Consider the following 23,478-nt stretch of genomic DNA (forward strand, 5'->3'; position numbering starts at 1 on the left):
TCAGCTGTAAAGGCAACAGCATGAGGGAAATGAGAAGGATCTGCGCAGCTGAGAAATCTCTCACTGGACCGGGCCTGGAAGAGGCAAGAGCAATTGAATTAACATGGGACGTTTGTTTCTGAAAGCAGGGAGCCAGATGAGGTTCAGGGGGCTTGTTGGGGAGGCAAGAGGGGCTTGGGGAGCCCCTTGTTTTATGGATTTCTTTCTCTGTCTGTAACCCTAGGGCTTGAAGGGAGGAGTGCCTGTGTTGCTAGAGAGGGGTCAGCTCGTGCTTGAAGAGAGTCACAAGATTAGGAACCCAGGGAAACAGAATTTTATTTTTTTAAAGTACAAATACACTCCTGCTCCCCCTGTGCTTCAGTGACGGCCGTGGCTGCCCAGCTGTCCCTGTCTGTCTCTCGCCATTCTACTGGGTGCGACGGCCATAGCATCACGCACAAATCTCCTCCCGCTTGCCTCCCTTCAGGTGATTCTTACTCGGCTGGATCCTGCCTTTCCCATGCTGCCAAACCGCCGGGCTCCAGCGTTGCTGGCACACTGGGTGCGTTAAGCCCTGTCTATGGGAGGCAGTTGTACTGGGTTAAAGGCTTTTTGCCTGTCTGAAAACTGGAACTGAAAGAATTACATGAATATTTTCAAAATAATGCCCCCCCTCTTTATTTTGCTCTAGCATGAGTAGGCTGATATAATTTGTCAGTCACGTAGCTACTGAACTAAGTGTTGACACACAGACTTGCACCGAAATAACGAAAGGTGTGAATTGCAGCCCATGTCGTTACTTTGGTGCCAGTTTCCATGTAGACAAGCCCTAATTTAAATTGGTTATGAAATCAGTTTAGTTAAACTGATGCAAATCCCTGTGTGGACATTCTTAGCTGGGTTTAGTGTGGCAGTTTCAGTTTAGTTTAAACTAACCGTTGCTTGTCTTAAGCCAAACCAGAAAAAGTGTGTCCATACAGGTTTTTGCTCTGGTTTAACTACATCTGTTTAAAATCACACCGTTAGTTAAACCGGGGTAATATTCTGGGGTAGAAAAGGCCTTATTTGGTGCTCTCTGCTGCTCTCCTGTCCTGCTTCGTGCTCCCCTTCTGACCTTGTGTGATTGTCATATTGACAGGTTTCAGAGCGGTAGCCGTGTTAGTCTGTATCAGCAAAAAGAACGAGGAGTCCTTGGGGCACCTCAGAGACTAACAGAGCTTATGCCCAAATAAATTTGTTCATCTCGAAGGTGGCCCAAGGACTCCTGCTCTTTTTGCCATATTGATGTTTCCAATCTTTGCCTTTTTATGGCCAATTTCAGCTCCTAGTCACACAGCTCCCGCGGACAGACTGGCTGGCACTAGCTGCTGCAGTGCTCAGGTAGCAGAGACGTGTCTAGGTCTCCATTGGAAACTGTTATGTGGGGACAATACGGATTTTATAGGGTGACTGAGCTCTGCTATCTGAGGGTTATGAAACTGGACAAAGTCTCTCACTTATGTCAGCCTGGCTACTGGGTGCATTATTGCTACTAATGGGCTGGCAGGAAGGGTTTCATCAATGGGGAGGAGAGGGGAGGGTAAATCCCTCCGGTGTAACTTGAGAAGTTCAGGCTTTTCAATTTGCTTTTAGCAAGTACGTCTGTGTCCTCTGCGGTTTGTAAGGAGAAGTTAATCCTGTTTGCATTAAAGTATCTTTGCCTTTGACATATGGAAGAAAATAGGTCTGTGCTCTGTCCTCGTCCTGGTGCTGTTTGAGCTGATGAAGGTTATAGAAAGAGAGGTTTAGTTAAAGAATACAGCTTCCCACAGGGTCTGCCGTGAGGAATTCACTTGGTTTGTGAAATCCCAAAGGGAAGCCGTGAATGTCCTTTTCATGGGTTCCAAGGCCTGAAGGCAGCATTACTGTATGGGATGAATCTACTCTTCCATCTTTGGTAGCAGCTGCAACCTCAGGACAAAACAGCAGTTTGATCCTGAGTCCTGTACAGCTCGTCTTCATCAGCATTGCCTGGGCGTGTGCAGGGTGGTTGTAGCCGTGTTGCTCCCAGGACATTATAGAGAGACAAGGTGGGGGAGGGAATCTCTTTTGTTGGCCCAACTTCTATTGGTGCGAGAGACATTTCAAGCTTCCATAGAGCTCTTCAGGTCAGAAGAAGAAGAACTCTGTGTATCTCGAAAGTTTGTCTCTTGCCAACAGAAGTAAGTATCTTGTGACTGCTGTTTGGTGTGGAGCCACGACTGTTATAAACATATGGGGGAGTCAATATCTGCTTCTGAGTTTCAACACAAGGATCTTCTTCAGTGACCAATATAGTGTATGTGCAATATCTGGAACTGGGGCTGTCGGAGGTACACCCAACAGGAAGTTCTCCCAACTCATTTGAGAGCATCCCGTAGCGCGTAAGTTGGGGTTACATTGTTTCCATAAGAACAATTTGGTTCCTGAGGTCTGGATCAAAACAGGCAAATAATTCAATGAACTAGCGACTGGGCTGTGCACTCACTGTGGTAAGTCTGTGCTGTATTGGTGGGTAAGATGGCTACAATGGGCCACAATGGGAAATTATTCCAAAAGCAAATAAAGTGTTTGTTAAAGGAACAATTTCTCTAGTTGTGAAACGACCAAGTAAATGACCTTGTTTCTATCTGTATTGTTACCACGCCCTTCGTCCACAACTCTCCGAGTGCTTCACAAACATTCATGAGTTCATACAGCTCTTCCAGCTTCACAGAGAGCTGGGCAAATCAAGGCACAAAAAGCTTAAGTGACTTTAAAAAAGTGTGTGTGAATCATTGAGAGAAGCAGGAAAACAACGTGCAAACCTTGATGCAAGGTCCCTGCTCTAAGCAATTGGCAGTTCCCTCTACCAGGGACAGCTGCTTTAACTAAATGTCTATTAAAGCATGTCCGCACTGTGCCTGTCAGCTTGCTCCCTCTTTGTGCCGGTTAAAGGTTTCAGAACGTGCAGCCATGCTGCCCTGGAGCTGATTTTCCGAGAAGGACTTCTGGGTTTGGAAACACTCGCTTGCTTTCACACATAACCGTGCTTTGTTGCAGGTGCGAACGTGAGTAGTTAGATGTCTAGCTATGGTGCCTTTTTGCACCTATAAAGCCGGTAGTTTGATGTTTAACTATATTTGCACCAACAATTTCTCTTTCACACAGTTACTTCTGGGTGCAAACTGCAAAACAGACACCACTTGTTCATTATACTAAATCTCCTGTGTTTTCCCATGTCAAACTCAGAATCACCTGGGACAGTGTTCCCCCAGGGTCAGGTTTTCAGAGAGTTTAGCCATTCAGCTGCATACCTAACCTCACTTGCGGTACACAAACTCTGCTAATTCATCTAGTTATTGGCACACACTGGTCTTAGCTGGTGTTTGACGGTATGGTCATGTGCTGAGTGTAACCGGGCGAGGCCCAAGGCCCCCATGTTCTTTTCTTTCTTCTGTCTGCAGCTTCAATAGCTTCCCTTTGAAAGGCTCTTCAGTGCAGCATATTCCATTCGCTCAACCCCTTTCCCAGTCCGGTCTTCCTCTGAACACCACCCCCGGGAGAACCAACATTTCGCTCACTCTGGTATCATTCTTAGTGTCAGGACCCTCCCCGCCCCAGAACCTGCCCGGCTCCTGCATGGGAAGTCACAGACCCTGTCCCACAGGATCTAGAGTCTCAGTGGCCTCTGAGACCTGCATGATGATTAACTCTGGCTCCCTGTCCCCGGGTGGCTGCGCCATCCAGGAGGAAAAATGTTTGTTTTGTACCTTGAGCATTTTCCTTTGTCTCCTTGTCCCATCTTATGGGACCACACCTGGGACTGTGGTGAGAGTCAATCAAGAGGCGCTGGAGTATGGTAAGGGAGGCCACCTCCTGCTTGCTTCAAACCCAAAGCAAATCCTACTTTAAAAGGACCCTCACAAATCGTCTGGTGCCACCCCTGTCTTTACATCATCTTGTTACGTTCATCTGCCAAGAACAGGGAACGGCCCATCCACGGTGGCCTCTGAAGAGCTGTGGTCACTGGAATATCTGCCTCGCTGCACTCTGACATCTGCGCCATGCTGGGACTGAGCCGATTTTGAAAACCTTAAATTCCCAAAAGTATTGGCAAAGTCGGACCCCGGGTTTGGTTCACGGTGATCAGTGGGGTCTTGCCGGGGGCTATTGGGGGCATTTGGACAGCCAGTGGGTACTTGGGAAAGTGTTTGTTTGCAAATCCCAGAGTCTTCACAGATTTCAGCCTGAGTGATGTGTCGCTTTGCAAAATGCGCTCGTCACCATGTGTCGTCCATTAGTGTTGTGTCAACCAGGCAAGGTACTAACAAGCTTCAACAGGACTTTATTTTTACAGTGGAAACCTCTTTACCAAGCTGCTGCTGCACCCTCTGTAACTCTCACTCTGCCTCTTCAACTCCCCTCCCTCATCCCCGTTTCCTGTCCTTTCAGACTCCCAACAGCCAGTGCTCCCAGTTCTAATCATCACAAACAGCATCTAAACATCACAATTAGTCTCATGTTTAAAGCCTTGCAATCAGCTAGTCAACGAGCAGAAACCACCTCACGGGACCAAGGCTGCTCCTAGTAGAACAGTGAGCAGTTCACACACAGTCGCTTGTCTAAAAGTTGGGGGCCGGATCCTTGCCCAGTGTAATTGGTGTAGTTTTACTGACTTCAGTGGAACTACGCTGATTATGTCTGGGCCTGTTTGTCTCAAACCGTTTGGCAAGTATTTATTGATGTTGAACCTATTCAAAGAAATCAGACTCGATTTGCAAACGATTCTCCAGCAGAAGAAGGGAATGCATTTCTAGCAGCCACTATTCATGATGAAAACTGTCACCATTGCTCTTCTCTAGCCACTCGTTTGGGCTTGATTTCTAGTGCATGCTGTCCTAGAGCTGGTTTCCAGCTAGGTCTTTGTTGAGAGCAGAGATGCTGCGTGCACTGGGTAAGTGGTGCCCAACATAACTCCTCCTCCTTCCCATGGAGTGTCCTTACCAAGTGTGTTGTGTTTCCAGAGCGTGTCAGACTGGCCGGCCCCCCCTGCAGCAGGCTATTCTGATCATAAACATCCAGGATTTCTTTGGCCAAAAAGGCCTGTTTGGATCAGTCTTGAATATTGTAGTGTGAGTCAAGCCCCTGAACAGCTCATTCCAGGTGTGCTCGCTAAAGGTGAAATTCACTCCCATGCAGTGGCATAAATACGATGCCTGCTGCTCCCAGAAGGTTTCCAGCCTCTGGAACCAGACCTCAGGAACCAGTTCTAGGCCAAAGGGGATTACTAAGGATGCGTGTATGTAACCCACACACCTTCTGGGTGTGGGGTTCTGTCCCATCTAGTGACACTGAGACCACTTAGAGAGAGAGAGAGAGAGAGCGAGCGCAATTAATGAGTCTGCGCTACAGCCTTACCTAACAGCCAGTCGCCTTTTAGCCCACAGCAGAGGCTCATGCACTAAGCTCCCAAGATCCCAGGTTCAATTCCACCCACTGACAACCAGGGTCTGTTGGCATTGCACAAACCGCACCAAACCTCTAAAATGGAGGGTCATCTATTGCCAACCTCAGGCATGCAAAGAGCAGGAGTCAGGCCCCCCAAATGTCACGAGATTGGCCTAAATATCAGGAGATTTTTTGTCAGAATACATGTTGGGTTATTTTTATTTGGCTCCTGGCTTTTGAGCTTCTAAAGGTCAGGTTTTCAGATGTTTCTCTGCAGCCACGAGGGCTAGAAATGTACGTATTGTGTTAAGGGAAAGCTGAGATTTTCTCCTAGTGACGCCAGTCTCATCCCTGCAGGATAAATATTCTGAATTTTCAGCTCTCGGTGGAACTCGTCCCGCACACTGGCATTCAACTGTGTCTCCTCACTGATCTCCACCTCTGAGCCGAAGTGTGAGTGTGTTGCCTTGTGTCATTGCAGGGCTGTTATGTTGGGTGGGCAGTGCAGAGGGCTGAGGGCTCGGGTATTGTTTTTGGGATTGTGCCCAGGAGCTCCGGTGATGGACCAGGGCTGCCGTGTGCCAGGTGCTGCATACCTGCTCCAAAGCGCTCCTGTTAATTCATTTCAAGAGCCTGATACACTGTGCAAGGCGCTTGCAATGGGGCTCTAAGGCAAAGAGATTTGGGTGCTGAATGTCGACAGCTTTCCCACTTCTAAAACAGCTGGAGACCAAAGCACACAAAGGTCAGTGGAAGTTACTGGTATCCAGCGGCATGACAATAGGATGTAAGTAAATTTATGGAGCTATACCTACCTCATAGAGCTGGAAGGGACCCCGAGAGGTCGAGTCCAGCCCCTGCCTTCACTAGCAGGACCAAGTACTGATTTTGCCCCAGATCCCTAAGTGGCCCCCTTGAGGATTGAACTCACAGCCCTGGGTTTAGCAGGCCAATGCTCAAACCACTGATTTGATGGATGAGAACGTTAATGGCCAAAGGCTGCTGTTTAACCCACTCTTGTCAGTGCAGTCTCATTGAATGGAACAAACCAATTCACTGGTTCCTGGTGTCAGTGGCTGAGGTTCTGGGCTGTCTGGGAAAGCCAGGAATCACTCAGCCGGGTGTTCCTCTTCTGTTTGTTCAGCATCCTGGCTCCAATAGAACTGAGAGTGGGATCATCTATCCAGCTGAACATCCACGTTCTCTGAAGTGCCAAAGGCTTCCCTGAGTGGAGCGTTTCTGCCTGCAAGTCCTTTCTAGGAGATGTACAGATTACCCTCAACTGACCCCTTTGCTACTGGCTTCATTTACTGCTGGTATCTTGCTGCAGAATCCAACCTCACACCTTCAAAGGCATTTGTGGCCTTCATCCTAAACCAGGGTAGAGTTTGATTTATTTTTGCTGATTGGCTGCTAGTGCATAGATTTTTAAGGCCAGAAGGGACCCCCCATAATCACAGCCCATTGATCTCCACCTCATGGTTGTCATGAAGACTGGTCATTATGGTTGACTTAGAGCATATTTTGTAGAGAGAGACATCCAGTCCTGGCTCTCCCTCTGGTGTTCGTCCTTGTTCTGCTGCATGAGCACATGGTCATGCCTTTATCCTCCACTCGGGGAAATCTTCCATTAATTTCAATGGGCGTTTTGTCTGAGCAAGGACCACAGAGCACCCGCTGAATCTGCCCCAGTGAAGACGCCAAGCTTATGAGCAGCAGCACTTCCCGGAGTACAGCCATGCACTGCGACGAGATTGCTATGGGTGCATCGAGAGAGCCCCAGGACACAGTGACCAGCATTTGCTGAAAGCCACCAACAACTGGGGCAGCCTCCGTTTCCTCCTGGCGGATGTCAGGCTTCCTCACTAAGAACAGACGCAGTTAAGCTGCTTTCAGGCTAGATCTAGCTGAATGTTTTCCAGCAAATAGTAAATTTTTATTCAAAAATACAGGGGGAGTGCACCAAATCTATTTGCAAATTTTGAGCTGAATTTGGCAAAGAACTTCAGCTGAAAAAAAAATGAAAAACATCATAAAAGTTCCTGTAAAACTCTGTTGAAATGAACAATTTCCCCCCCTCCCCCCCTTTGATCTTGGAAGTAGATTTGAAATCTCGTACAAAGCAACAGGCTTTGTTCTGAGAATTCCAGGACTTCCTACTTCGTCTGGGCTGAAATACTGGGACAAGCCTTCCTTGTGGTGTTCAGTTACTGTCCTCTCTGCCTCCACTTCAGACTGCTAGCAAGTGAAGGGATGCCCAAAAATTGTGGGGGGGAGGGACACCTGGGAGGATGGCCCTGGCTTGATGTGTCGGCCCATGTAGCTAATACCAGTGGCAAGTTCCAAAGCTGCACTTATGACTTAGTCACATGCATATTGTTAATTTAACCTGTGCAAAGAGTCTGGCTGAGGGGTAAGCTGAGGGGATAAGACGCCTCCCTGTTATTTAGATGTGGATTTTCTCTTATTGTTGAGCCGTTCTGTACCTGACTGTCCAAGTGAGGACTTACCCTATAAGATGACATCGAGTTAAGGACTGATCAAGTTACCAGCACAAAAGCATCTTTCTGACTTGATGGGCACTTAAGCTTAAATTCCTAATAGATAAGAAAGAAACCTCCCAAACTGGGCTTAGCAGCGATAGAAAGCCACCAGGCCAGGCCTGCCACTCAGAGGAAGATGCTGAGATAAGCTTCAGGAAACATGTTTTTACATAAAAATAATGCAGAGGACAGAAATAATTCAGCAACTCCAATTTCAGGGGTGCACATGGCCAAGTCAATGGCGCGTCTGACAGGAATGATGGGTAAACCTCGAAACAGTCAGCTGAGCAGGCTCTCAGATGCCACAGGTCCGAGCAAGGTGTAACTACTTAGCCAGACTCAGAGAGCTGGATGGAGAGAAATCAGTATGGAAGATGTAAAGATCCAGTTTTAGGGGGGTTCTGTTCATTCAGACCTTATGTCAATCGTGACAAAATTGGACTAAAACTAGAGTAAAAACTGCATTTTCTTGCAATTCTGGGTTTTGTCCGGACTGGCAGTATCACAGAAACACCGCTCCACTTCCACTCCTGCTGGGGTCCGAGAAGGACGGGAATTAGAAATGACAGGGAAGAGACAGGGAGGCAGGTGAGATTGTTTTAACAAACTGAATATTCAGCCCCTTAAAAAAAGTCATGTTAGTTCCCCTCTTGCACTCCTGCAGTGAGTATCTCTCCATTCTCTTCCTTTGAGAGCAGGTCATAAATATCAAGTCGCAAACACTGGTGTGACTGACCCAGAACATCAGCTGTGAGCTCTGCTCTCCCAGCGACGTGCTGTAGCAGAGCTCATGAGTCCTGGCTCTCAATTCATTGCTCTGTCCACGAGACCTCTCTTCATTATGGGCCTCATCCAAAACCCATTGAAATCATTTCCACCGACTTCACTAAACCATGGGTCGGGCCCTGTTTCCACCTGGACGCTGGTGTAACCTCTGCCATCACTCAGGAACATGTGCCATGCTAATCACATGGGAAAGGTTCACAGTTAAGCACGTGTGTCCTTCCCCCCCCAGCAGAATTTATCCTTTGAGTGTCCACTTCCCTCCTTCCCTACATTCATTCATCTCACTTTTTTGGCCAATTCCAGCATCTCTTTTTTTATCCTGCTCTTCTGGATTTGCATGCAAATCTCCCAGGCAGCTCTGCATGGCTGTTGAGTAAGAGTGTTGGCTCCGTGCACACGAGGAACATTCACTTGATACCTCAGACTTAACGACTTTCCCAGACTTTCACGTTTCTTAGCAAAATTATTTACATTGGAAGATGTCAGAAACCACACAGGAGTTAGTTTTACATCCCAACAATCGGCTCCGGTCTAATCACTCCTTTCGTTTTTCCTCCTTTTTGCTCCGAATTGTGGTATATAAAGGCTGCCCCATCTATATTGCCGGGAAAGGCTCTGGCAGCTCTTGAGAAACCTACCACTGGACAACAACCTAGCCAGGTGAGAGCATGAAACGTCCCGATGAAATGTCTCTAGTGCTATTGCAACACTAGGAAAAATATTTTTTTATACACTCTCAGGGCCTGATTCTCCACTGCCTTGTACCTCGTGTGCTCAGGAACACCTGCCCCATGGGGCTGTGAAATGCGCTTACAACCTGGGTCTGTATGGGGCAAGTTAAATAGGTGCTGTAGGAGTCTCTTCTCCCACTTCCCCCAAGAGCTGATTCAAATGCACCTTAAACTGTGCTTTCAAACTGTATTTCTGTAGGTAAAATCACTCGGGGCTGATTCTCCGCACGTGCTGGTTTTAGCCTTGGGTAACTCTTTTGACGTCAGTGGAGTTACCCCCGATTACAAGCCACGTGAGTTCAGACTCTGACCCTGGAGCTACTGCATTTGCTCTGCTGCAGTGATGAACTCAGCCTAGCAAAGTCTCTTTCTGGTCATGTTAGCGGAAGTCTCATTTCAGCCCATCTGTTCGCACGTTGCTCGTTGGAAGGTGCTGGAGCCAAAGATGTTAAAGATTTGGTGCATTTTCTTCTCCTGTGGTTGGCTGGCTACGTCTCAAAGAACAGATGCCCCTGGGGCCATCCTGAAGATTGATCTTGGAACAATAGATCGCGGTGAGTCAATAAGCGTGTCGCGCAATGAGCCAGAGTCAGCTGTGCCTGGAGCGAACCCCTCACATCTGTGCAGAGCACCAGGCTGGTGTGGCTGGTGCATGTGGCTGTGGGAAAGAGGAGATTGGCGCCGTCCTGTTTTCTGTGCCCACAACCTTGACATGTCCCTTTGAGGCTGCAGCCACGTGTTTAACTTCAGCTGCAGAATGTGACAGTGAATTCCTGGGCTCTCTAATATGGGGACTCCTGGGTTCAAGATAGCAACTGTGTGCTGTTCTGTGGTGCAACGGGTAGTAAAGCCCATTTGTCTGGATGGCTGAGAGTTCCCGGCCGGGCGCTGGGGAAATCCCCAGGTGTAGAACCAGAGCTGCCCCCTTGCGCAGCCCACATATGTGGCACATGGCCAAAGCACCAATGAGCTTCCCCAATTCCCAGAGGCCAGACCAGCCCCTTGGGCATAACGCAGAGAAGCCCTGCGGCTACTTTAAGCATGCTGGAGGCCAAGCTAGCCCTAGGCTCAGGAAGGTGGAAGTGCTGAAGGGGTATAAAGCCGCCTGACACCTCGTACAGAGCACAGCACGGGCAGGCCCGAGAATCAAACTCTTCATGTTTGTTTTTCCTTTGTTTGCTGTTTTCCATAACCTGCAATAAAAGTCGCTCACATGGAGAAATGCATGTTCTGCTCTCCAGAGGTGGGACAATGTACCAATGCCCACAGACGGGAGAACTGCAGGTTCTAGCCACGTGATGGCCTGATGGGTAGGATGAAGGGGGAGGGCATTGTCTGTGGGCAGCTGAGTAAAATCTATTTCATGTCTAGAATTAAAATGCGCACACACAACAGATGGTGGTTCAGGTGGAACCCCCTGCACAGAAGTCAGCCACACTGAAGTGACTGCAAAGATTGCTGTAATTTGCCATATGACTGTCATCATAGACTTCTCAGCCACACCTGTGTTTACTGGGATAGGACTGCCATGCAGCTGAATGATTTACACAGCATGCTTTCCTGAATTCCCTGGCAAGATTCCCTCCCCACTTATCTCCATCCCTGCTGATGAGGCATCTGTGCTAACCACACCTTGTCTTGTGGAAATATTCCAGCTGTCTCCGATGCAATGACTGAGAGCGACATTCTTCAGAAACTGGCAGCAGCTGCAACTAAAAAGCAGCCAGATGTCAAACCCATCAAGGGCATTTCAGGGTGAGTTGAACTCGACCTGTCAAGCATTATGTCAATGCTCTGCAGGTGAAAAATGCTAGCTATTTGCATTAGGTGTGGAAGCATCAGCCCAGAGGAGCAGCAAATGAATCTGGAGCCATTAATAAGTGTGATTTTAATGGAAAGCAGCATGCTAGTGGCACCTTACAAACATATGGAGATGCCATCACCTGAAGGCAACACAGCATGTGAGCTGCTGCTTCAAAGCAGATCAGAGGTTAATTCTTGCTTACTTTGCTAGGGAGTTTGTTGTAGACACAGGAAGTTTCTGTAACACAGGGTGGCCGTAGATCAGAAGTTCACTGATAGATACAGAAGGGACTAGAGGCTGAAGTTAAATCGAAGATACAGCATCACCCACATCAGGAGACACTGTTTGCATTTAGCCAGAGAACTGGAGAAGGGAAAACATAATACTTTTGATCTTTAAAAACGGGAACAAAGAGGACTCAGGGAATTACAGACCAGTCAGCCTAACTTCAACACCTGGAAAGATATTGGAACAAATTATTAAACAACCAGTTTGTAAGCACCTGGAGGATAATAGGGAAATAAGTAAAAGCCAATGTGGAGTTGTCAAGAGCAAATCATGCTAAGTCAACCTTCTGTAGATGCGGGGGGTACTCTGAAGACATGGTCTACTTTGATTTTTAGTAAAAAGAACAGGAGTCCTTGTGGCACCTTAGAAACTAACAAATGTATTTGAGCATAAGCTTTCATGGGCTAAAACCCACTTCATCGGATGCATGTAGTGGAAAGTACAGTAGGAAGATATATAATATACACAGAGGCAGGGGTGGCTCTAGTAATTTCACCGCCCCAAGCAGGGCGGCGCGCCGCAGGGGGCGCTCTGCCAGTCGCCAGTCCTGCGGCTCCGCTGGACTTCCTGCAGATGTGCCTGCAGAGGGGCCGCTGGTCCCGCGGCTTCGGTGGAGCATCCGCAGGCACGTCTGCGGGAGGTCCACTGGAGCCGCCTGCCGCCCTCTCGCCGGCCGGCATAGCGTCCCCCATGGCATGCTGCTGTGCTTGGGCCGGCGAAACGTCTAGAGCTGCCCCTGGCTGCTGCAATGACAAATGGAATAATCCTGACGGGATTTGTATCCCTTTAGACTCCGGTCTCACTAGTGCAGGCACCGGCTCTCCTAACTGCTCACCTGGTTTTATCCCATAGGGTCAAAGTTAAAGATTTTCAGCCCCCTGAGATAACACTGACATTCTTACCAGGGACTGGGCTCTTCATGGCTGTATTAATTCGCATAACCATCACTGGGAAGAGGTGAGTGCAATCCTGCCTGTGGTGTGAGAAGGTGACGTTCCTTTTCAACAATTCGTATTGAACTGAGAATATTTGAAAACAAATAAGTCTCCCTGGGGAACCTGGGAAAATGCACCGTGTGAGCAGATCTATTGGGTAAACTGTTTCCCAAGTTCCTTGAGTTAATGATCCCAGGAAGCTGATAAGGAATTAAAAACAATTATATTCAGGACAGCAAGGAATGCAACATATTTATTGCCCATCTTCTGCAGAAATGTCCAACACCTGAAGTGCAGAGGCCGGCATGTGGCATGCTCTGCAGATGGGTTAGCCAGAGCTGAGAGCATTTGGCAAACACGGGCTTAGTTTGGGCTTGAGAGCTGCAATGCTCAGGAAGAGAAGGGGTGGTAGGTGCTGGTGGGGGGGCCTCTCTGCACCGTATCAAACAGCCGCCATGTGTAAGTCACCCCTGGCATGGCAAAGACCACCAGGCTGGACTTGTATCTCGTACCCTCCCTGGTGCTTCCAGCATCCGTTCTGGCTCCTCTGCAGAGGCACAGAGCATTGATCTGATGGAGAACCGTCTCTTCCAGAGGAGCAGCTCTCACCACTCCGGCATTCGGCATTGCCTGCCTCTCTCACCAGCTCAGCATGCGTGGGCCAGTGTGGCTATAGCGTTAGCGCTACGTCCCTAGCCAAAGGGTACGTTCGAGGTTTCCATAAAATCAGGTAGCCAGAAGATGAGCAAGAAGCAGGAGAGTTTTAAGGGGTTTTATTGCCAGGAGATAAACAGTCCAGAGCAGTGCTAGACATGTCGTCTTAGACTCAATGCACACGGACTCTAGGGCAGTGATTTCTTAACCATTTCCCTAAAGCAACTCCCTGGGACCACCCCAGAAGCCCCCCCTCCCTTTAGCAAGCTGGAAGGTCAGGATAAGCAGCCCTACATTAAGGCATCAGAAGGAGGAGGTCAGCTGGCATGGACCCTGAGCCAATCAGCGCCTTCTGGATGCTAGCTGGTCGCCCTGGAGGATGATGTAAGTACAGAATTCACCAGAGGTAACTGAAGTTTGCTCTGTGCAGCTTTATAGGTGGAAATATAGAAATCACAGTGGTTGCGAACATGACCGCCAAGAACAAACTGTCGCAGGATGACTCGGGTTGCCCCAAATTCAGCGTTGGCGACTGCCAGATTTCTCTCGTTAGTGTTAAAACCAATCTCCCCAGCAGGTGAGTGCCCGAGATTTAGCCTCTTCTATGGCAGACAATGCTCACTAGGTTTGCCACTGTTTGTAATACTTAACACTTATAACCAAGAGGGCAGGTCCCCAGCTCAGTGCTGGCAGAGTGAAAATCAGAGCACCAAGTGCTAGATGAAAAGAGCAATGGCCTTGTGCTGACCCCTTGGTACCGGAGTGAATTTCAGCCACAGACACCTGACTCTATTTCCATGTGGTATCCATCTACGTGCACTGAAATGGTCTCCAGGATGACGGAGCTTCTTCTAGGCTTGGGAACCTTTTAGCTGTTTAAAGCCAGCACAAAACACTTCGGACTAGTTTGCCAACTGGATTCTTCTGGTGCTGATCCTCTGACCTTTTGCTTTGCAGCAACTGTTGTCATTTTGAATTGCTTTATTTACTCTGTTGATTTCTTTCTTTAACACTTTTGCCCAGCATGCTGCCCAAAATTGTGAATAAGTTCCTGGATACCACCCTTCAAAAAGTCCTGCCAGCCATGGTAAGTCTGTTTGTGTAGTTCATCCACTACCCATTGTTCCTCCAGAGAGTAACTGCCCAGGGGTGGCTGTCAGTAAACAATTCTCTACTAGTGGTATTTGAAGTAGGACACTTTGGTAACAGTGGGTGTGCTCTAGGATTTGTCTGTTTCTGGTAACACCCGCAATGTGCTGAGGTCTGTACGAATCTAAATGAAGACACAGTCGTCGTCCCAAAGAGCTTGTAATCTCAGACAAAGTGACACGGACACATTTGCCTACAGTGGTCATGATGGTGAGTGACCATGTCTCGATAACCCTTTTTTTCTTCTTCAATATTTAGAGACTTGCTTACACACACGTTTGCAGCTGTTTAACTGGAGGTGTGTTGTGGACCGATGAGAGCATGTCTACACTGCCAGCTGGAGTTGAGATTGCAGCTCGGGTGGACATACCCTTGCTAGCACAGCTGCAAGCAGCAGTGTAGATGCACTGGTGCAACTCTCCAATGCTCCAGGGACCCTGGGTACATACCTGCATTGCTGACATGTGCCACCACGTTTACACTCCTATTTTTTGCCGCTGCACTATGCTGTGTGAACACTCATACTTCAGTTTAAATCAGGCTTCTTTCAGTTCAGCTTAAATTGATCAGAAACACGTTTAACTAAATCGGAGTGTGTGTGTGTTGGGGGGACAGCATGCAGGGTTGGTTCTATTGACTGTGGGCATAGGGCACTTTGGGGAGGCTGCTGTAACTTAGACAGGTCCCCCCAGGCTCTCCAGGCCCTGAAACAGCCCCGGATTGGGAGGGCAGAAAGGTGCATAAAGCCACCACAACCTCCAGCCGCCCGGGCTGTGCCCCATAGTGTACGTGTACACAGCAAGCAGAGAGTCTCGGATCCCGCCCAGGGTTTGCAGACTTGGGCTCATGCTATGGCGCTAAACATTGCCGGGGAGGCGTTCTGGGGAGGTGCTCCGGAGCCGCAGCCTCTACCCTGCTGGCTTTAGTGCTGGAGCGTGAGCCCGAGCCTGTAGGCCAGGCTCTGAGCTGCGGGATGCCCATCGCACAACATGATGCCAAAGGTTCGGCTTTGCCCTGGGTGTAAAATGGGCAGTAGCTCCACTGGAGTGACCCCACTGGGACACTGCTGGAAGCTAGAAGAGAATCTGGCCCTGCACCGACGAATCCAAAAGCTTCGCAGTAGAAAAAATGCCTGGCTCTGGGTCTTGTTCCTGCTTGTGCCTCACTGGAGTTTTGTGTCTCCTCTCACCTTGTAGCTGTGCCCAGCAGTGGATGCTGTGCTTACCCTTGTGAACCAAAAGTTCACCACCCTGGTTTGTAAGTTGTGGCTTCATCTTGTCCTCCTCTCAGTAGCTCCCAGAACCCGGAGCAAACCCAAGGACGATGGCAGAGCGGGCAGGCCAAGGAGTGCTGCTGCAGGCACAGCCACTGTCCTTTCACTCCTGGGAGCCCTGGGGCTGCTCTGTCAGGGCACCCCCGGAACAAGGCCTGGTACCACAAAGGGAATGGGGTGGAGGGTGATCACACAATTGCTGCACTATCAGGGCTCCGTTCACGAAAGCAGCCCTCTCCAGTACATCACTGAAACAGGTGCTGAGCATGGAGTAGTGCTTTAGTCCCCTGGGGCACTTAAAGATGTGCTTAACTTTGAGCATGTGCTTAAGTGCTTTCCTGAAGTGGGGCCTAAGGAGACACTCATTGCTCTTCACACACATAGAGATAGTTGGGTATTAAGGGTCCTCTGGAGAACAAATCCCCAACCCTCTCCTGGTCTATTTCACTCTCTCCTAGGGCTGGCTAGTGCAGAGGGCTGTGTATTGCTTTTGGCTCAGGTTTCAGATGGAGCCTTCCAGGCCACTAGGACCATTGCAGGGGTGGCAGAAGGGTCTGTGGGGAAACTGATGGAGAGAACTCCAAAGAGCATGCGTGGGCTGCTTTACAGAGCCCAGATGACAGGCCTTGTTCATATGGGCAGAGAGCAACAGGGAAATCCCATCGGGAGCCCCGGATTGTACCAGGCCCAAGCATTCGGCAGCAGTGAGGGCAGAGGCACTCAAGTTACTGCCTTCCTGTGTAACTGGTTGGCTAACCTGGTCGGGAGGGCACCCTGCTCTGCTTCCGTCGGGCGTCCTGTTCCCTCCACTGGAGGGTTTGCAGCACTTGGCACGTTTGCTGCTGTTTAAATGGCTTCTCGCTTTTTCTCTGCAGCCCTGAGCTCAGTCGGCGCCGCTGGAAGCATCCGCTATGCTTTGCTGAGCCCACCGGTGACGAGTGAAGATTTCATAGAACTGGATTTAAATGTAAGCGCCACTGCTGGGCTGGGTGTGAGGGGATGCGAGGGGCTCTGATGATTTGGATAACAGGGACCCTTATTCTCATAGGTGCTGCCTGGGCCCCTGTGGCCTTAGGCAGGGGGCTCCGTGGACGAGGAAGCTGCTCAATCTCATGCCCCAGTTGTCAGTGCTCTTGCTCCACCATTCTATACTGATGTTGTTGCTTAACATAAAATCCTAGCAACAGAACAAGGCGAGTCAGCCAGTGGCCTGCGTATTGTCCAAATGCAAACCCTCTGGATCGCTGCGCCCCTCTCTGGAAATGGCTGAATGTGTCTCTCTCTCTCTCTACCTCTCCTTTCAGACCACGGTCCTGCAAGAGGGCGGAGACCTCATTGACCTTCCCGCTGACCCCCCAGCTCTTACGTCCCTGCCGCCGAAAAGGGATTCCGCTACCCAGCTGGCCCTGTCAGTGAATTTCCTGAGCGCCGAGCTCACTCTCATACAAACATCCCTCAACCTTGATGTCACGGAGACCATAGTGAGCAATTCAAAGTTGGGCCTTTTCCTTTGGGGCTAATAAGGAAACCTGAACACCTATTCAGGCAAGACCCATCCATACCTGTTCATCATTTGTGACGGCGCAGGAAGCAGGGCGGATTTGACCTGGGAATGTCGCAGGGGGGTTACAGTGGGGATGGGGGACTTGCCTTGAAGGAAGCTACCTGAGCTGTAACCTGAGCCAGGAGGGGGGTTGGGAAAAGTGACACCTTCTGCTTGGGAGACTGAACAAAGGAGAGGAGGAGCTGGGGGGAGGGGGAAGAGAGCTGCTGGAGGAGGTTTTGTTTTCAGTCTTGGGCTGGGGGGGTGCAACGCAGGGAACCCCAAGCTGGGGTCTAAGCTCCCTGAACCCCCCAGAAGGACTTGATTGAGGGGTTCTGGTTGTACCTAGACGCTCCGCTTGGGACTGTGTTCCTGTCATCTAATAAACCTTCTGTTTTACTGGCTGGCTGAGAGTCCCGGTGAATCTCAGGAAGAGGGGTGCAGGGCCCTGGCTTCCCCACACTCCGTGACATCATTCCCCTGCAGTGACCCTGCAGCTGGAGTCATGAGCATAAATTCCCAACTCCTGGAATATCTTGGAGCAGGAAAGAAATTTATTCCATGAGATAAATTCAGAAACTCATTATCTACCATACACCTGGATGCTGCAGCAAAGCTGCCAAATGGACCAGCTTCAGATTTCCCTTGTAGAAGGGAATCTCTAGGTGGCAGTAGGCACAAACCTGGCTGACTAGTTTAATGCCACTTGCCCCGAGTGTGGGGGTTGGAGCCAGGATGCCAGGCGGTGGAGGAAAAGAGCTTGTTGCATTGTGACCATGCTGGGCCCCAGAATGGCTCGAGGGGGCAGTCCTAGCTGATGCTGCTCTAATTTGATCAGAGGCCAAAGCTGCCCAGGGGGTGAGGAAGAAGAAAGATGGTAGAAACCTACCTGTGCCCTCTTTCCAGTGCACCTCAGGCTGTGGCCCACTGATTTCAGGTTTTCTGTGTAACTGTTGCCTATTGTCTCACTGCCTCTTAACTTTTTACTGGCAGATTCTTGGGCTTCCTCCATTAACAACGACAACACTTGGCGCCTTGATCCCCATGGTTGGTGAACTTTATTTATTTATCCCATTGGCCTGTGAGGGATCTCAGGGTTCCTGTTAGGGTGACCAGGCAGCAAGTGTGAAAAATCAGGACGGGGTGGGGGGTAAGAGGAGCCTATACAAGAAAAAGACCCCAAAATTGGGACTGTCCCTATAAAATGGGGACATCTGGTCACCCTCGTTCCTGTGGAAGCAGACAGCATGGTGCCTCCTCCACCAGGATCCTGCTTCGGCGGTTTCCCCAAACCGAGCATTGCTTTCTCTTCGTTTGATCAACAAGACAGATCATGGGCGTTCAGTAAAATGATGAATTGTCTCACCAGGTTTAATTTAGATCCAGGTATTTTTGAGAGCCCAGTGTTTCAGAATTGTGGATACATTTGCCTGCATAATTACTGCGACTGCATGCAGGGCCGGCTCCAGCTTTTTTGCTGCCCTAAGCGGCAAAGAAAAAAAAAGAAAAACCCGCGATCGGTGTCACTTTGGTGGCAGCTCTACCGCGTCGCTTCATTCTTTGGCAGCAATTCAGCAGCACATTTCTGCATAGCTGGGCAAAAATGAATGAGTTTGGTGCTCACGGAAGTTGAAGGACCTGGTACTAGTGGTTCTTACAGGCTTTATCCCAAGAGTGGCTGAGTGCCTGTAGTTCCACTGACTTTGGAGGGAGTCACAGGTGCTGAACCCCTCGCAGGATACGGCTCAAATTGCGGGGGGGGGAATAACGAGAACCAGCTGTTGTACCTGCTAATTGATCAAGAAGGGGAGGTGTCTGTTATGTAAGAAGAGGTTTTGCTTGCCCAAGGAACACGGAAGCATCAGGGAATGCCAATGAAAGGGACGGGTACCATTCTCCAATCAACACACAATTCAATGCCAGTGCCATGCTTTTCTCAGGAGATCACTTTTCTGGTAACCTGGAAGTTTTATGGGCTTGCGGGTGCTGTTCTCCAGAGCCTGTGTTGGGGCTGATCAGAGAGGTGGCTGGGTGGACCTGTCACTTTATCATCTTTGCCTTGGAATCTCTCCAGCTCTCTGAGTCGTTGCCTCCGTCTCAGCCGATGGTTATTGAAATCCGAATAACTAAACCGCCCGTGGTCACCATGCGGCAGGACAAAGGCCTCGTGCATCTCTTCGGCACCGCGGAGTTCCTCACTTCGCAGCCCAGCGCTGCTCGGGAATCCCTCTTTGTCCTGGACATTGTACGTTAAATGATCAGTTAGGGGGCTGCTCTAGGGATAGCTACATCGTCCCCAGGGAGGCAGCTCCCAGCCTGCCCCCAACACACACTCCTAGATGGGAGGGAGGAAGCCGGGCCCTGCTTAGCATCCCCTGGGGATTCCTCTGTGTTCCTGTGGGGCAGCTGGAAGCCCCCTTCGCGTCGCTAAAATGGTTCAATGGAGACAGACACGGGGCCAAAGATCTGGCTCCATGCCCACGTGCTGCCATGCAGGACTGAACCGACTTCTGATGCTGACTCAGTTTTCTCATTGCAGCATATCAATTTGGATACCCAATTCTCTATTCACGAAGAGAAGCTGCGGATCTCCTTAGGTCTGGACAGGTCAGACATTCGCTATTCTCCTTCCATTGTTTCTTACCGTTAAGAGTGTGATAATTCCCGACTCTTGAAAAGGCCAAGTACTCAGAAACCATGCCTGGGTATTGCTAGGGTGCCTGGAGGGGTCACTGGGTAGAGTCCCAGTAGGAGGAATTAGGTAGAGGGAACGGTGCTGAGCCCCCAAGGGGCAGCAGGATGGGCTGAGGCCACATAGTGTTTGTTTGCAAACCCCAGTTCTGAGGTGTATGAACTGTGAATAAGATGAAACATGCATCCGTAGTTACAATAAAGACAAGTATTATGTGCGGACATGGAGAATGGCAGAGCAAGGAGGGTCAGTCAGCTGTGGTGAGCCCTGGAGCCAAGGAGTTAAAAGACCCAAGAGGAAATCAGAATGACAAGTGAACAAAAGGAAATCGGCTTCTCTTCCTTCCCCACCTCCTCCAGGGGACTTCTTATAAAATTATCAGTTAGAAAATACCCATCCAGAGACGAGAAAAGCCAATCCCGGCACCTGCTGGGAGAGTTGAGGGGGGTCGATTGGGAATTTTTCAACATTTTTTTGGTTGGAAACTCCAGTTGGTCAAAATGGAAGCGTTTTGAAAAGTTCTTAGAAATTGTTCGACTAAAGAATTTTGAAATACATTTCAAAATTGTCAAAAAAAAATATTGTTGGACATTATCAGAATGAAAAATTCTCATTTCCTGGTTCAAAATGATTTTTTGCTTAGAAATTTAAGCTAATTATAGTTAAAAAAACAAAGCAAAAAACCCCCACCATAGACAGACACCCGTGTCAAAATTGAAACAAAATATTTCATTTGAATTTTTTCCCAGCGTCTTTGGTTTATGAAAAAATTTAAGATTTTGATTTTTCCCTCCAAATTTAGGACAGGAAAATTTTTCAAAATCTTGACAATTTTTGTGAGACAGGAAAAGAATTTCCTGCCCAGCTGTAGGTAGGGGAAGGGAGAACAGTGGTTCTGTGAGTTAATGGGGAGGTTCGTTCATCTCTTTACCTGTCTTTCTGGTAAAGACAGTCAGCTTTTCCTTTTGCTTACCCCGGGGTAAATCAGTGGAGTCAGTGCAGAGGTAAAGCCCAAGCTCTGTTGGACGTCTGAGCCTTGTAGTGAGTGGAGACCTTGATCCAGGGCAGCAAGTCAAACGAAGAGGCTGGAGGGAGGAAAGGGGGGTGGGTTGCAGGAAATGCTACCAGCGACAGGGAAAAGGAGTCACAAATAAACAAGGGGTGGAGAGGAGATGACAACGCCTATTTCCTTTCTCTGCAGCTTGTATGAAATGGCCTTGGCGGCTTCGTCCATTGGCACGTTCGCTGTGAGTTCAGTGGCGTGTGAGATACTCGGCACAAGCAAATGCTGAAGAATAATTGTATCTATGAATCGGAGTGTTGACCAAAAATGTCTAGCCCTGGAGTTCATTCTTGGGAACCCAGCTGGATTTCTTGTATTCCTAGTAATAGTTTAATTTAAAAAATCAATGTGCTATAATCCCCTAAATCAAAATGTTATTACAAGTAAGAAGTTCTAGTGACAAATTAATTGGAGAACTCACCACCTCTTTTGCCAGGAAATATTAGCAATCTGGACTGATGGCTGTGAGTTAATGCACTCACTTTAATTCCTGGAAGACTTTTGGTCAATAAATAACCATCCCCAATGCTTGCAACAATGCTGCAGTGAAAATCTGTTCTGCATTAACAGTGTGTGCATTGCAGGTTCAAGGTTCCTCACTCACTCCAATCCTGCTTTCATTACCGAGAAGAAGGGGCTGTTGATGTCCAGGGTGTGTACTTAGATAACATAAAAGCCCATGAAGGACAGGAGACAATTACAGCAGGCTCTTAGCACTTCAGTTTGTCCGAGATCTATCATTTGCACTGCGCTCTGATTCTCGGTTACTAGCTGACCTGTGGAAGAGCCGAGTCATTGCCAAAGGAAATACTAGAACTGGTGGTAAAATGAGGGGATGGTCATTTTCCTTTGAAATTTTGAATTTTTCAAATTTGTCCATCCGGTTTTCAAAACAACAGGAAATTTGCGTGAATTTGGGGCCATTGCAACTGGATGTCTGCACCAGCGAAATCAGAGCCAATATAAAATGACTGGGTGGATGCTGCTTGTGGCAGGATTAGTAGGTCGCTTCTCTCTTTTCAGGAGTTGCTGGTGAAGGGGTTTTTGGTGAATATTATTGAAGCTGCGTATGTGCCAGCAATCAATGGTAAGGCGATGAGATGGTTTCATTTTGTAAACTGTTTATCCTTCTCAGATACCGTGACTACCGGTACTTTCTTTAGACTGAAATAACCTTTTCTGACAGTGGCATGGACTAACGGACCTAGCAAAGCCTTTCTAACTTTCACTTTCACGAGTTGGTGAATAACTGTGCCCAGTCAAATTGCAGACATAGCCATTTTGCACATGCAGAACTTGCATTTGGGCATTCAGACCCGGTAATGTGTGTATGTTCTCATGCTCACTTGCATGTGCAGTTGCTCATGGAAACCTGAGGTCTATGCATGCAACAGATGCACCACAGGTGCATTCTTGGAAGCTCTTTGAATATGGTACCTGCTGGCAAAATAAAAACTAGATCCCATGGGAAACTGGAGATCATTTTAATAAATTCAGTACGTTTTGGAAATCTCCAAACACCAGTGGGCTCATCTGACCTTAGCTTTCCTTAGGTTTGCTGATCACAAAATACACAGAAGGCCCAGTCTAGCTATTGGGCATTAGATCGATATTTGGAATGGAAAATGTGCCATCGGAATAACAGAATAGTCCATCCTGAGGAATTTTCCTTCTTGGTGCACACAAAAAATCTTCTAGGCATTTTTAACAGAAGTTGGGATTGCTGCAGGAGACTAGGGGAGAAGTGACTAGACATTGCTAGTGTCTTCAACTGCCCAAGGCAGTTCTCACCCTGGTTTCTGTTTGCGCATTTCAGGGGCACTGCAAGAAGGGATCCCTCTGCCTCACCTGCTAGGCATGAAATATGCAAATGCTGATATTAGCATGTCTGAGGTAAGTGTACGGACACTGACTTGCCACATGCTTTTCTGTAGGTTGCATGGTCTGTGCTGGTAGTCAGCACATAGGGATCTAAGCGCTGAACTAGCTGGTGACTAATATTTGTGACATGTTTTACTTCTGTCAGGATGCTCTTGTGCTGAATGTAAAAGCCACATCAAGCTGATCCAGGAGGCGTCACTGCACTGTTCAGCACCACTGGAAAGAGTCAGCGAGAGGTTGAACAGCAAGTCTGGTGTCCCCGGAAGCATTTCTTCCTCTTTTCATTTTGATTCAATATTTTGGCTCTCTAGAACTAAAATAAAAAGGCAGCACCGCTCCCGGTAACTGACGTATGCTGGGCTCTGCCTGTAGCGCAATTAAAGGGCTGCTCCTTTGCTTGAATATAATTAATCTCTGTAATTTTCTCAAGTGTTATAGCTTGTAGCCTTCACAGGAGTTTAGAACAGCAGTGCACTGTGGGCAGTGGAGTTTCACATTTCATATGCCATTGCGATAAAAGATTCTAGTTTCTTTCTCTGCATTCTTGGTGTTTCCTCTTTTCAGAAGGTCTTACCGGCTGTGTCTGCTGCAGAGTCCAGGACTGTGAGGAACTAAAGAGTGCTAGGCAGGACGACACTGAGCAGATGCCGCCACACAACTTTGCCAGTGCTCTCCAACCCCTTCTGGTCCTGAGCCTGCCTTGAGCAGA

At 48.6% G+C, this 23,478-nt stretch overlaps 2 protein-coding genes and 1 long non-coding RNA gene across 3 annotated transcripts; all 3 read left to right on the forward strand.

Annotated features, from left to right (window-relative positions):
* The first annotated feature begins 5,825 nt into the window (after positions 1 to 5,825).
* LOC120381082 lies at positions 5,826 to 8,555 on the forward strand. The gene is made up of 3 exons (XR_005587927.1): positions 5,826 to 5,880; positions 6,572 to 6,808; positions 8,471 to 8,555. It is a non-coding gene; the product is annotated as an uncharacterized LOC120381082 (long non-coding RNA).
* Positions 8,556 to 9,779: 1,224 nt separating this feature from the next.
* LOC120380180 (BPI fold-containing family B member 6-like) lies at positions 9,780 to 13,210 on the forward strand. The gene is made up of 4 exons (XM_039497664.1): positions 9,780 to 10,041; positions 11,143 to 11,242; positions 12,432 to 12,536; positions 13,045 to 13,210. Exons 1-4 carry the CDS (start codon positions 9,864 to 9,866, stop codon positions 13,208 to 13,210), a joined length of 549 nt encoding a protein of 182 aa, XP_039353598.1. The 5' UTR covers positions 9,780 to 9,863.
* BPIFB6 (BPI fold containing family B member 6) lies at positions 13,153 to 23,384 on the forward strand. Its single transcript, XM_039497665.1, has 14 exons — positions 13,153 to 13,217; positions 13,599 to 13,745; positions 14,192 to 14,255; positions 14,576 to 14,758; positions 15,514 to 15,574; positions 16,466 to 16,557; positions 16,895 to 17,071; positions 18,127 to 18,180; positions 19,208 to 19,378; positions 19,673 to 19,740; positions 21,027 to 21,072; positions 21,912 to 21,975; positions 22,705 to 22,781; positions 23,334 to 23,384. The coding sequence occupies exons 4-14, from the start codon at positions 14,720 to 14,722 to the stop codon at positions 23,382 to 23,384; spliced, it is 900 nt and encodes a 299-aa protein (XP_039353599.1). The 5' UTR covers positions 13,153 to 13,217; positions 13,599 to 13,745; positions 14,192 to 14,255; positions 14,576 to 14,719.
* The last annotated feature ends 94 nt before the right edge of the window (positions 23,385 to 23,478 follow it).

Source organism: Mauremys reevesii, linkage group 13 (genome assembly GCF_016161935.1).
Source record: "Mauremys reevesii isolate NIE-2019 linkage group 13, ASM1616193v1, whole genome shotgun sequence".
Taxonomy (NCBI): Eukaryota; Metazoa; Chordata; order Testudines; family Geoemydidae; genus Mauremys; species Mauremys reevesii.